The sequence below is a fragment of the Rhinopithecus bieti genome, unplaced genomic scaffold (assembly GCF_001698545.2).
Source record: "Rhinopithecus bieti isolate Rb0 unplaced genomic scaffold, ASM169854v2 scaffold_18688, whole genome shotgun sequence".
NCBI lineage: Eukaryota > Metazoa > Chordata > Mammalia > Primates > Cercopithecidae > Rhinopithecus > Rhinopithecus bieti.
The window spans coordinates 681,645-694,187 of NW_016809492.1; the positions used below are offsets into that span (position 1 = coordinate 681,645).

A 12,543-nucleotide genomic window follows, 5' to 3' on the forward strand; every position below is an offset into this window, starting at 1 on the left:
TTCGTGGCAGTTAAGTTAAAAACTGACCACCTAGCCGCTTAAACTCTTCTCCCTGAGATGACTAGAAAACATGCCAAGTCTCCTGACTGGACTAACAACTAACTATACTCCCTGAATTCCAGCCACATTTGCCCAGAGCAGGACTCCAAGTTTTGACTGTGTCCATTGCTAAGGGTAGCAGAATGGGTGGTGGTGTCCCGTCACCAACCTCTGTTCCCTCTCCAACCCCTAGAAGATGGTGAGCTTCTATGTACCCCTAATTTCACCAGGCAGGTTACACTGTGTTGTTAGAGACCCTTCTTTAGAGGCCCTCTCCCGACCTCACCATTTGCACACCGTGGAGGATCGTCGAGATGCGTTGTGGGGAAGTGCCTCCCATGAAAGACTTCACTTCCTGGCTGTGTCAACTCTTCCACGGCGAGATGGGAAAGGGAGTCAGTAACAATAATAGTGTCATTTGAGGAATTACCTGAGTTAAAACCATCATCTGGATACAGGCAGGAAGATTTTATTTTATTTTATTTTATTTATTTATTTTTGAGACGTAGTTTTGCTCTTGTCGCCCAGGCTGGAGTGCAATGGCGCGATCCGGCTCACTGCAACCTCCTTCTCTCAGGTTCAAGCGATTTTCCTGCTTCAGCCTCCCGAGTAGCTGGGATTACAGGCACCCGCCACCACGCCCAGCTAATTTTTGTAGTTTTAGCAGGACGGGGTTTCACCATGTTGGAAGTAGATTTTTTAAAAACAGAACTAGCCGTTCAATTCAATGCCGTGACCACCTGGGTAACAGGGACTACAGAGAGGTCCTGAATAAATGTGTGCGCAAAGAATTGCAGGGCGCACAGCGCTTCCCCTCCTTCCTAGGAAGACACTGTAGAAGTCGCGCCCATCCCAAGCTCTTGGATACTAGGGGCGGAAAGGAAGTGTCACTTTCTAAAGAACAAACATGACAGGTCGACCCTGTTTCTAAAGGGTTAATCCGCCTTCCCCGAGCGCACTGCACAACAGTTTTAGCCGTGAGCACGTTTGGTGATTCACCTCTTGCGAACGTAAATGCGCGAGTCCGCGGTAGGTCCCGCCGGCCCCCTGGCTGGGCGACTTGAACACCCACCTCGGAGACGCCCTCACGCATCCGCCCCCCTCGCTGGACGGCCCCGTCGCTCGCCGTTCTGGGGCGCGCACCCCGGGGCGGACCCGCGCTGGGACTGGGAAGCGCCCCAGCCCCGCAGCGATCGCAGACACTGCTTTCAAACAAAAGAGGCGCCCCGGGGGGTGGGACCGGGACCTCACCCAGTCCTCACAGAGTTGCGGCCGCCCGCCCCTTCAGCCCCGGCTCTCCGTGTGCGCATGAGCAGAGGCGCCTCCCTCTGTTCCTCCCAAGGCTAAACTTTCTAATTCCCTTCTTTGGGCTCGGGGGCTGCCAGGAGCGTGGCGAGCGCTCGCGTCGCCGGGTGAGGAGAACAAAGTGGGTGCGCGATTTTTCCCCCTTTCCAGCCCACCCCCCGCTTCCGTGGGAGCGACAGGAAATGGAAGGGCGCCTCTACTCTCTTTGCACATTTGCCTTTTTTCCCCTCCTTTTCACCTCTATAGAAAGGAAGACGGGAAGAAAGGGCAGGCGGCTCGGCGGGCGTCTTCTCCACTCCTCTACCGTGTCCCCGTGGCTGCAGGGAGCCAGCATGGGTCTTCTCCAGGTGTTAGCTTTCAGTTTCTTAGGTAATTCCGTGGAAACCGTGCGGGGAGGCGGATGGACTTGGGCATGGGGAAGGAAAACCCAAAAGCTGTTTGCTCACCTTCGAGGGAGACTGGGGGCTTGGGAGAGGGACTGGATGGAAATGACGCCCCTAGGATTAAACGCCACCGCCCTTGCTTAGGTGGTGGCTGGAGACGGCGCACGCTGAGTGCCGCGGGCCCCGCATCCCCCGGGCTCTGCGCCCAAGCCCCGGCCCCTGCGGGCTCCCGCGGCCCCCGCTCAGGGTTTTGCACCCTCGGCCGGTTCACCCTGGGTTTCCCCACCGCGGAGGGCAGGTTCCCTGGGGTTGGCGGTAGTGACTGAGGAGGGCTCTCCAAAAATCCATTGCCCAGGAAAGTGCCTGAGCTGAGCGGAGGCTTCATTCTGGGAACAGATGGGGGCCATGTGGCTTTAATTACCCATCTCTGTTTGTCTCCGCATGGCACCAGAAACAGCTGGACCTGGCGCTTCCCTGGAATGGCGAAGCTTTGAAACCACTCCAGAGCCCCAGGGCTCCCCCACCTCCGGAAAGCGACGTCCACCGCGAGACCCGGCGCCTCGCCCCCAGCGAAGCGCCGGTGACCCTCGCGCGTGCACGCACACGCATTCTCGCGCCCCGTGCTCACAGATTTCCACGCGCACACTCACACCGAGGATGCGTGGGCTGCCGCGTGCACGCGGGTTCACATGCGTGGGTGTGTGGCGCTTGGGGGGGTCAGCCTCCCTGCGCCGGGCTCCAGGCACGTCTAGGTGGAGGGTCTATACATCCACCCTTTGTTGTGGGAGCTGCTCCCCGGGGCTGATCAGGGTGGGCGCTAGCGTGGGTGGGTTTCCCAGGAGGGAGGCTCTCGCTGCTGGACAGACCTGATGACGTGTGTGGGTTTCTTTCCGTGTCCTCCTCCTTTCCGAGTCCCTGCCTTCCCAGCCTCTCCTGCGCTCATCTCTCCATTGTCCTTTCTGTGCATTTTGCTTTCTTCCGAATGGACTGCCCTCTCTCCGCACCCACTCCCCCGCCCCCGCTTTTTGGTTTTGTTCGGACTCTACTCCCTGCTTGTGTGCCCCCAACCCTGTCGCCTGTCCTTCCCGCAGCCCTGTGCGGAGCCCGAGTGCGCGCTCAAGAACCCGAGTTCAGCTACGGCTGCGCCGAAGGCAGTTGCTACCCCGCCACCGGCGACCTTCTCATCGGCCGAGCACAGAGGCTTTCGGTGACCTCGACGTGCGGGCTGCACAAGCCCGAGCCCTACTGTATCGTCAGCCACTTGCAGGTGAGAGCTGAGAGCGGGGTTCGAGGCTCTTCTAGCGCCTCCTCCCGTCCAGACCTAAGGGGCAGGCCCTGGGGACTCCGCATCCTTCCAGCAATCCAGATAGGAAGCGCAGCCAGCCGGGGAGTCCCGGGATTAGACTGGTAGCTCACCCTTTCGCCCCATCTCAGTTTGCACAGTTGCATCCGCCACACATTTCCTGCTGGCGCGGTCAGTATGGAAAGGCAGGACTACCGCGAGTCCTGGCTGCCCCAACCCAGCGCCTCCAAAGGCCTGATTGTGTGTGTGTGTGTGTTTTAATCTTTAGTTTTGGAAGTGTGCATTAAAGGTGATTTATCCTCTTTTTAAAATCCAGTGATCTTGGGTTCCGCCCCCGCCCCCAACCGCATTTTCACTGGAGTAAAGAGGATTCCAGCACTGACAGGCGTCTTGCAAGGTGATTCCAATCACTGAACGAACCCGTTTTCCTCTCCTCACTTGGTGCTGTTCCCAACTAGATATCAGGATCAGATGCTTGCTTTCACGCAATGCCCTGATTGCCATGATACCCTGATAAAGAAAGACCACAGTGAAATTTCAGGGTGTTACCTGTTTCTAAAAGAGGGCCCAAATTTTAGATTTCAGGGGTCGTATTTATACAAACTCAAAAGTAATTTTAAAAGAAGACACAAAGTATAAAATATCCAGAATCAGAACACTTTTCCTTCATTTTTAAAAAGGAAGCTGGCCGGGTGCAAAATGACTCACGCCTGTAATCCCAGCACTTAGGGAGGCTAAGGTGGGAGGATCACTGGAGCCCAAGAGTTCAAGACCAGCCTAGACAACATAGACTCTGTCTCTACAAAAAATTTTTAAAAACTTAGCTGGGCGTGGTGGTCCACACCTGTGGTTCCAGCTATCTGGGAGGCTGAGGTGGGAGGATTACTTGAGCCCATTAGGTTGAGGCTGCAGTAAGCGATAATCAGGCCACTGCATTCCAGCTTGATCAACAAAGGGAGACCCTGTCTCAAAAAATTTTTTAAATAAAAAAAGGCTGATATTTCTGGCCTCTAACAAAAGCAGAAAGTATCAGTCTCACATTCAGGGCAAGTTCCAAGCTAATTGCCCAGAATGTGGTCAGCCCACCCACCTGTACAGTTGCCCTTCAGAAGGAGTACAGAGTATTGTGTGTGGTTTGCACAGCAGATCCCTTAAAATGAAGTCACTTTTACAAAGCAAAAAGCCCATTCTAGAGACCTGATAAATTAGACCAAAGGAATGTGGTAAAGTGGATTCCGTTCATTTGCTTCCAGGTTTATACAGAGATGTCTAGACTGCTTCCTCCTGATTAGAAGGGAGGCTGTAATTACACTTTTTTAAACTTTTTTTTTGGAGTTCTGGTGATTGTTCTCCAGTACTAGTTTCCTTGACTACAAGTTATTGAAGGCAGTTGATGTTACTTTTCTAATATTAGCATTTACATTTTACCTACAATATTATGCTAACATTTTCTTGAGAGGCCAGGACATCCTGTAAATGAATCACCAGATTCTGAAATCAACTTTGACCAAAATGAGAATCAGACTGTTTGTATTAAAAGCAACTGGAAAGACTATCCTCTCAGAGATGATTTCTATAGTTTGTTACTGGAGAAGTTTCTCTGAATGTGTGGAGAGCATCAGAAACCACAAGAAAGAGGCGCAGCAGTCTCTCCTGAGTGTGAAGCTGGCTCTTGGTGTTGCTTCTTGATTCTTCTCTTCCTTTGGGAGAGGAAGAGGAAGAGGATGCAGTCTTAGTAGTTTCCCTTAAAAAAAAAAAAAAAAAAAAAAAAAAGCAACTGGAGCCAGGCTCTCTGGTGTATATGATTAGCCATGCATTTGTGAAGTGCTTTTCACAGATAGCAGGGCCTAAAGAAAGGGACTGGACACGTGCTTTTCTCAAACATCTAGTGGGCATCAAGATTGAGAGAGGAAGCTTGTTTTATCCAGGCTCCCAATGCATCCCTGGCTTTTGGTCTCTGTTTTTTAGACAGTACACCTTGCCAGTCTCCAAATCCTTTTGAGAAGAAGGTAATAACTAACTAACTAAATACAATGTGAAATACAATGTAAAAGTACAGTCAGTTAATTGTGTCCTTATATTACGCTTAATCAAATGCTATTTGTAACATACATGTGGGTCTCTTGTATATTTCAGTCTTAGTCTCATTTTCAGACTTAAGAATAATCTGTATTTCAGAAAATGTAGGTACAGAGCAAAGCTCCATGTAGAAAGGGAGCTATTAAGCTCTGTTGTTTATGATTTGCCTTGACGGAATGCACAGAAAGTAGATAACTCTCCTAACCCAACTGCCCGGGTGGCTCTGGCTCCCATTTTAGGAAAAAGAGAGAAATTCAACGCTACCCTAAAACTTACAGTCTATCTTCATCCTAGTTCATGACCATGTTGGGGTTCTTTGAACTGGTCCCAGATTATAGTGGTCCCAACATGGTCTGGTCCTTCCAGCAGTCTGGCCCTCCCTTCCCCAGATACTCTGAGCAATTTGCAGGTTAGCCTGCATGCCCCAACCACTGATTCACTGCCCGGGCAGGGTGGAAATGAAGAAGTCTTGTTCTGTGGTTCCCAAAGCTTCTCTAAATACTTCTGCCTAATACTTGGTTTCTGCTTCATTTAGGTTTTAGAAAATCAGGCCAAGCGAATTGTATTTTTTTCTTTCATTTTTAGTTTGCTTTCTGTCAGCAAAAATTCTCTAATATCTCCTCTGCATTTTACTGTAGAGTAAGCTCCTCTGTTTATTGAGATTAAGGTTTAAGCCTAGAAATTTGATTTTGGTTAGATTAATAGCTTGAGGAAACAATGCCCTCTTTTACTTTAGACCTTGAATTTGCAAGGAAGGAGGAAATTATTTTCAAGAGTATTTTAGACTCAGCAAGTTAAAAGTGAAATATGTGATACAAATCACCTAAGCAATTTTCACACATTCATTTTCTTGAAGCTAATAGGTTGATTTTGTACTGTGGGCTTGATGGGGTTTTTTAAATTAAAATGTTTTAATGAGGTTGCTTTCTAGACTGATGAACTCAACTTTGTTTTCAGGAGGACAAAAAATGCTTCATATGCAATTCCCAAGATCCTTATCATGAGACCCTGAATCCTGACAGCCATCTCATTGAAAATGTGGTCACTACATTTGCGCCAAACCGCCTTAAGATTTGGTGGCAATCTGAAAATGGTATGTGGTTGGTGTGGGGACAAGTTCCATTGAGTGTGATTGATAACTTGGGTGGAGCTTACAGGTTCTTGGGTGTTTGTAATTATGATTTGCTTCTCTGTCCTGTAAGTATGGCCTCTGACAGATTGACTGCCTGGAGCACTAACTTCTCTTGGTAAAATCTTATCCTCCTTCCTGAAGCATGTATTTCCTATAAGAAGCAGTCTTTCATGCCAGACCAAAGGAGCATTTCATAGTCCTCATTCTGAGGGGCTTTTGGAGAGAGTGCTTGTGTGCCGGGGGCTGTCTGGGGAGGGTATGGGTACTATCTCAGGCCCTTATTCTTCCACAAAGCATAACATCTTTCACTTTGATCAATCCCAAAGGAAGGGGCAGAATCACAGCCCCCACTCCTCCCCTCACCGCCTTCCTTCATCTACAGAAAATTTATTGATAGTAATAATAGCACTGTGAATAAGCAGCAAGATGTAATTTTTCAAAGACTCTGTCAACTTGGATATGACCCCAAGTCAAATGGTTCCTCCAGTGATTGCATGAATTACACCCTTTTTCCTGTCTTTGCTATTTGGGATTTGGTTTAATACATTCATCAAATATGATTTTACTGTTGCTGTGACATGAAGCCCAGATGAGTTTCACATTTATTTCGAACTTGGATGCTGAAATTTGGGGAATAAAGGTAGAGTTATTGTGTTTGTTAATCAACAAGGTACCACTAGATCTTCTTTTTAAAAAAATGTGAAAGTATCCTCAAAGAAGTGAACCTAACCCTGGTCGTTAAAAAGCCTGGAGACTACTAGATTTCTTTATTCTATGCCCTATACCTGGGGAGCCTTTGGATGCCGTTGCAGCCATCTATCATTCTGTAAAGACAAACACCCTTAATAGATTTCTTTGTCATTGACTGTTTGTTTGTTTATTTTTGAGGCAGAGTCTCACTCTGTCTGTCACCCAGGCTGGAATGCAATGCTGCAATCTCAGCTTACTACAACCTCCACCTCCCGGGTTCAAGTGATTCTCCCGCCTCAGCCTCCTAAGTAGCTGGGATTACAGGCACATGTTACCACGCCCAGCCAATTTTTTTGTATTTTTAGCAGAGGCGGGGTTTCACCGTGTTAGCCAGGATGGTCTCGCTCTCCTGACCTTGTGATCCACCTGCCTTGGCCTCCCAAAGTGCTGGGATTACAGACGTGAACCACCACGCCCGGTTATCATTGACTGTTAAATTGCAGTATTTTCTAGACTATTGGTTTCTAGGGAGAGTTGGTTTGTTCATTGGTTGGCCTTGGCAAATCACTGGTTACAAACTTCACTGGGTCATCAGAAAGCATGTATCATTTAGAGCCATGTTCATTTTTATGGGGGCATATTTTGGTTGATACTTCAGTGTGAAAGAGAAGTTTCTGTAAATCTGCAATGCATCCCGAAGACTTCTGAAACAGCAGCAAGCTTATGACAAAGACTAGGAGCATATCCTGATCTCCTACATTCTTCCAGTGAAAGACCGTTTGAAGAAGATGTCTCAACATTAGGATCGAGACTGTCCCCATTTTAGTCAACAGACAGTGAAACAGTTTATCATGTGCTGTAGTTCTAGAGGAAGATTTGTCTTGGTTATGTCGAGTTAATCAACTTCTACAACTTTGAATCTGTGGGACAAAAGAGACCAGATGCCAGAAAGAAGAGATTTTCCAGTAGAGGGGCTTGAGTTCTCTGTCACTCTGTCACAAGAAATTAGATGAGATTAGACTGATGGAACTTAGTCTTTAGAAAGTCAAACTGATTGTTACTATACCCTATCATCTCTGTGTTGTCTGATCACAATTGAAGACTTTATGAACGTGATTTTATCTATTTTCTGTGTGTTTTGCAAAGTTGTGCTTATACATGGCAGGGTTAAATTATCAGTGTCCAGGCACAGAAACGAGCTTGAAATGTACAACTATTTTTACCCATCATGATGATCTATTCCTAGGTCTGACAGAAATCCAATATACTATAGAAGAATGACCTTGTTTCTTTTTTCTGGATTTTTCTTCCCATATAAAAGAAGCCTGTAGTGCTTTATCAGGTTATAAATCTAAATGGAATGTGCTTTTGGCGCACACATTGCAGCATATGCTTTTAGGTTACAGAAATGGCACTAGTCTTGCTTCGCACTTTACATTATTTTGTTATCTCTTAATTTTGAACAAATATTGTAGGTTTTTAAAAGCCTGGAAGAGGGGAGACATACAGTTGCCTAACATTTCACTCAAAATAAATGTCCATTGTAGTTTTGTAATGTGGTTCTTTTTAATAAGTTAGATAAGATTAGTTAGTATGATTATAATGTTTTTCTTTTAACATTCCAGCTAACTCATATCCGTTCTAGTGACCACTTTCCACACCCCCACCCCCCCGCAATTGACTTGGCGATTTTCCAGCAAGAGAGTTTATTTCAAAAGGCCCTCCTGATTTCCTGAAAATACACCAGCCTGTGACATGATTCATTCTGACACATTCCTGTCTTCCCGCATTTAAGACTTCTTTTGCTCTGGAAGATGGACCCCAAAAGCTCTCTCAAACACAAGAAGCATGGAAAGTCTCCCTTGCTGAACAGGCAGGCTTGAGAGCTCTAGGGACTAGGGAGGAGGTGCTTTCCATCTCTGGAATTCCAGTGGCCTTTTTAACGTGTTTAAGTGAGACTGATTGACCCTCGGGGCAAGGGTGCAAAGGCTCATTTGTTTGTTCAGGCTTTCCCCTGAAAGAGAAGATGTTAGTATTTGTTCTGAGCCAGTTTATTTGACCGACTCGTTTTCTTCTGGCATTGTTTTTCATTGTGGAAATGCATCCAAAGATTTCCCCATCAGGGATGGGTTTTTCTAGGTTGTAGTATAACTAACATATGTGGTAGACTCTTATTTATTTTCTTTGCTGCTGCATAGAGAAAAAGGAATATTTGTGTTTCTACTGGAGGAGGATTGTGTCCTTGTGCATCAGACTGCCAGCTGACCCCCTGCTGTGCACAGGAAGTGCCCTCCCGTTTTTCCTTTGAGAGCAGCTTGGCTTAGAGGGTTGGGAAGATGTTTCACTTCTGGCTAGGCAAAGGATGTCTTTCTTGACAGCAGCTAGAGGCATTCTGCCAGATGTCTTGTTCCAGTGAGCAGATTCAATCTGTTGAACTCCAGAATGATTTGTGGAAAACTGAAGAATCATTCGACTTGTGCTTTACCACCTAAGTAAGCCCACAGGATTATTATTTAGTTTCAGCTTCAGCTTAAGGTAGAATGCAAGGATACCTTCTATGGGGAACATAAAAATAGTTTTAAAAACATAGTCTCAGCTATTCACAGATGTTTCTGTTTTACAGTTTCATTTGTTGTTGTTGTTGTTGTTTTTTAATCTCCCGTAGGTGTGGAAAATGTAACTATCCAACTGGATTTGGAAGCAGAATTCCATTTTACTCATCTCATAATGACTTTCAAGGTAAGAAATCCGTAACTTTCTCACAAATGACACATGAGAGTGCTGTGTAATGTCCCCTTTCACAATGGATGTCAGATGTGAGTTGACCTAAATGGGAACTTAAATATTATTGTTGCCATAAATTGGGGTAATTGAGCAGTTTTTAAAACATGAGCATGAATAACTACATTTAACAAATACTCTATTTTCATGACAATAAGTAGAAAGAGCCTCTATTCTAAGGTAATTCAACTGTAAACTTTTAATTAGGTATCTTTTTATTTCCCCATAGAGTAAGGCAGTGTTGACCCTCTTCCAAACCGCAGTGAAACATCTGGAAAGTAAATCCCTGGTCCTGTGTGTTTATGCTTTAATACTGACTTTGGTAACTGGAAAGGAAGTGTATTCTCTTTGGTTTTCAAAGTTTTGCAAAATTTGTGGGAACAGTTTTACAGTTCCTTAAGAAATGTGTAATGCCTTCTTAAATGTGGATTTTCTCATCATTTTTCTTTGAGAGATGTAAAATGACTCCAGAACTAGGGAATGTCTCTGTACAAAGTCCCTTTGTTTCTTCTTAAGCAGCTGCCTGGAAATGACAGACTTCACATGGCTTAAAGTACACATTGGCGCACAGAAAACCCATAATTTACTTACTGCTTCTCAGATTAAAAATCACTTTTGAATAGTTTGCATTTGGAGTTGGGAACCTTATCTACACCCTCTCAGGAAAGGAAAAGGTGCCAAGGATAGATTTACCATGTGGGCAGGTAGCCATGAAAATCTCACTGTCTCTGCCACCAAAGTGGGAGGCCAAGGAGCTAGGGTGGGTGTGGGAGTCAGAATGCAACTAGGAGGGACGTTGGGCTGTGCAGTTCCCAGGCCTGAGCCTTCATCCCCGTGCCCACTCCCCAGGAGCCTGCTGTTCCTGCTGGAGCAGGAAGGTGGGCACTGTGACTGTGACACCTGGTATTGAGAGTGGTGGGGAAGGTTTCACTAAATAAATCATCAACTACTCCTTGTCACCAACCGCTTGTCCCTTCATTGACCACATAATCGATCTGGTGATTAAACTGGTGCTCATCGGCGTTTAAGGATGTTACCTTTAAGTTATGTGACACCTAAGAATACTCTAAATCATCTTTATTAATGTTTATGATCCTACCTTTTCCTTTGCAGAGGGCATCTGTTCATATACATGGATAGTTCTGAGTTCATCTAGATCCAAAAGTCCTTTGGGCACATGTTTTGTAGTTGAATACTCACTCAGGTGAATACAGTGGGAGAAAGATGAACTTACTCATGTAGGTGCAGAAGGTAAAACGGGGGCAGTGATTGAACTGAGACACGCCGAATAGCTATAAGCTGGGGCCAGGTGTGGTGGCTCACACCTGTAATCCCAGCACTTTGGGAGGCCAAGGCAGGCAGATCACTTGAGGTCAGGAGTTCAAGACCAGCCTGGCCAATATGGTGAAACCCCGGCTCTATTAAAAATACAAAAATTAGCCAGGTGTGGTGGCACATGCCTGTAGTCCCAGCTACTTGGGAGCCTGAGGCAGGAGAATCGTTTGAACCCTGCAGGCAAATGTTGCAGTGAGCCAAGATCATGCCACTGCACTCCAGCCTGGGCAACAGGGTGAGACCCTATCTCAAGAAAAAGAATAGGTACAAGTTATCACACTGGTTTACGAGAAAACAACTCATCCTTCGGGTCCCAGCTCCAGTGAGAAAAGCAACATCTATGGGGCTGGGTACATGGGGTATGAATCCCTGTCTGCTCCTTCTTGGCATGTGTGGCCAGAGCTGTGACTTCCTCATTGGCAAATGGGAAGAGGAATAATACATCATAGGACATAAGACAGAATGGTGATGGTCTCCTGTTCCCCTCTGTTTTTTGTATTTTAAATACTGAGTCTTGCTCTGTTGCCCAGGCTGCAGTGCAGTGGTACAATCTTAGCTCACTGCACCCTCCACCTTCTGGTTTTAAGCAATTCTCCTGCCTCAAGCTCCTGAGTAGCTGGGACTATAGGCACATGCCACCACACCTGGCTAATTTTTGTATTTTTGGTAGAGACAGGTTTCACCATGTTGGCCAGGCTGGTCTCGAACTCCTGACCTCAGGTAATCTGCCCATCTTGGCCTCCCAAAGTTCTGGGATTACAGGCTTGGCCACTGCGCCTGGCCTGTTCCCTTCTGTTCTAGGAATTCAGATAATCTTGCTGGCCTGGCATATAGTGGGAACCTGAAAGTCTTTATAAATGCAGATGCTTGGCATATAGTAATTGCTCTAAAATGTTTACTGAATGAAAGAATAGTGGATAAATGAATTCAACCATCTTCTGTTTGTAAGAAACTACCCTACTTTAAGCCTTATGGGAAATTGTAAAGATAGCATAGTGACTGCCCTCCAGGAGCTTCCAGTCTTCCAGGGGAGAAAGATATACTTGCAAATAACTTATAGTACATGACAGAAGGTGCTAATGACTACAGCAGAAGTTCAGACAATGTATGTTAGCCTGGAGGAGGGTGAGATTAATTTTAGCCTGGAATAAAGAAGAAACCTAGGACTGGGACTGCACTTGACCTGGACCAGGAAGGGAGAGCAGGATGTCAGTGGGAGGAGATGGAAGAAAGGCCATTCATGGCCAGAGGGAAACAGTCTGAGAGCAAGGCACTGGTGTTGGGACAGTGGGTCAGAGTTTGCTCAGCAAATGCTATGTAGATTTGCCTCGAGTTTGGGGTAGTGAGAGAAGGAAAGTAAAGTAAAAGTAGAAAAGCAGATTAGACGCAAAGGGCATTGACTCCTTGCTAGGGAGTGTGAACTTTATAAGAAAAAGGGAGCCGTTACAACTGATCAATCTTAGAAATTCTTTTTTTTTTTTTTTTTTTTTTTTTTT

At 46.1% G+C, this 12,543-nt stretch overlaps 1 protein-coding gene across 1 annotated transcript in view; it reads left to right on the forward strand.

Annotated features, from left to right (window-relative positions):
* Window positions 1–1,362: 1,362 nt before the first annotated feature.
* LAMB1 (laminin subunit beta 1) overlaps window positions 1,363–12,543 on the forward strand; it is an 83,099-nt gene continuing 71,918 nt past the window's right edge. Inside the window, exons 1-5 of the mRNA XM_017889541.1 lie at window positions 1,363–1,469; window positions 1,591–1,713; window positions 2,819–2,994; window positions 6,067–6,202; window positions 9,597–9,670. Of these exons, the coding sequence (XP_017745030.1) occupies window positions 1,677–1,713; window positions 2,819–2,994; window positions 6,067–6,202; window positions 9,597–9,670 (423 nt within the window). The 5' untranslated portion in view covers window positions 1,363–1,469; window positions 1,591–1,676. The remainder of the gene's footprint in view (window positions 1,470–1,590; window positions 1,714–2,818; window positions 2,995–6,066; window positions 6,203–9,596; window positions 9,671–12,543) is intronic.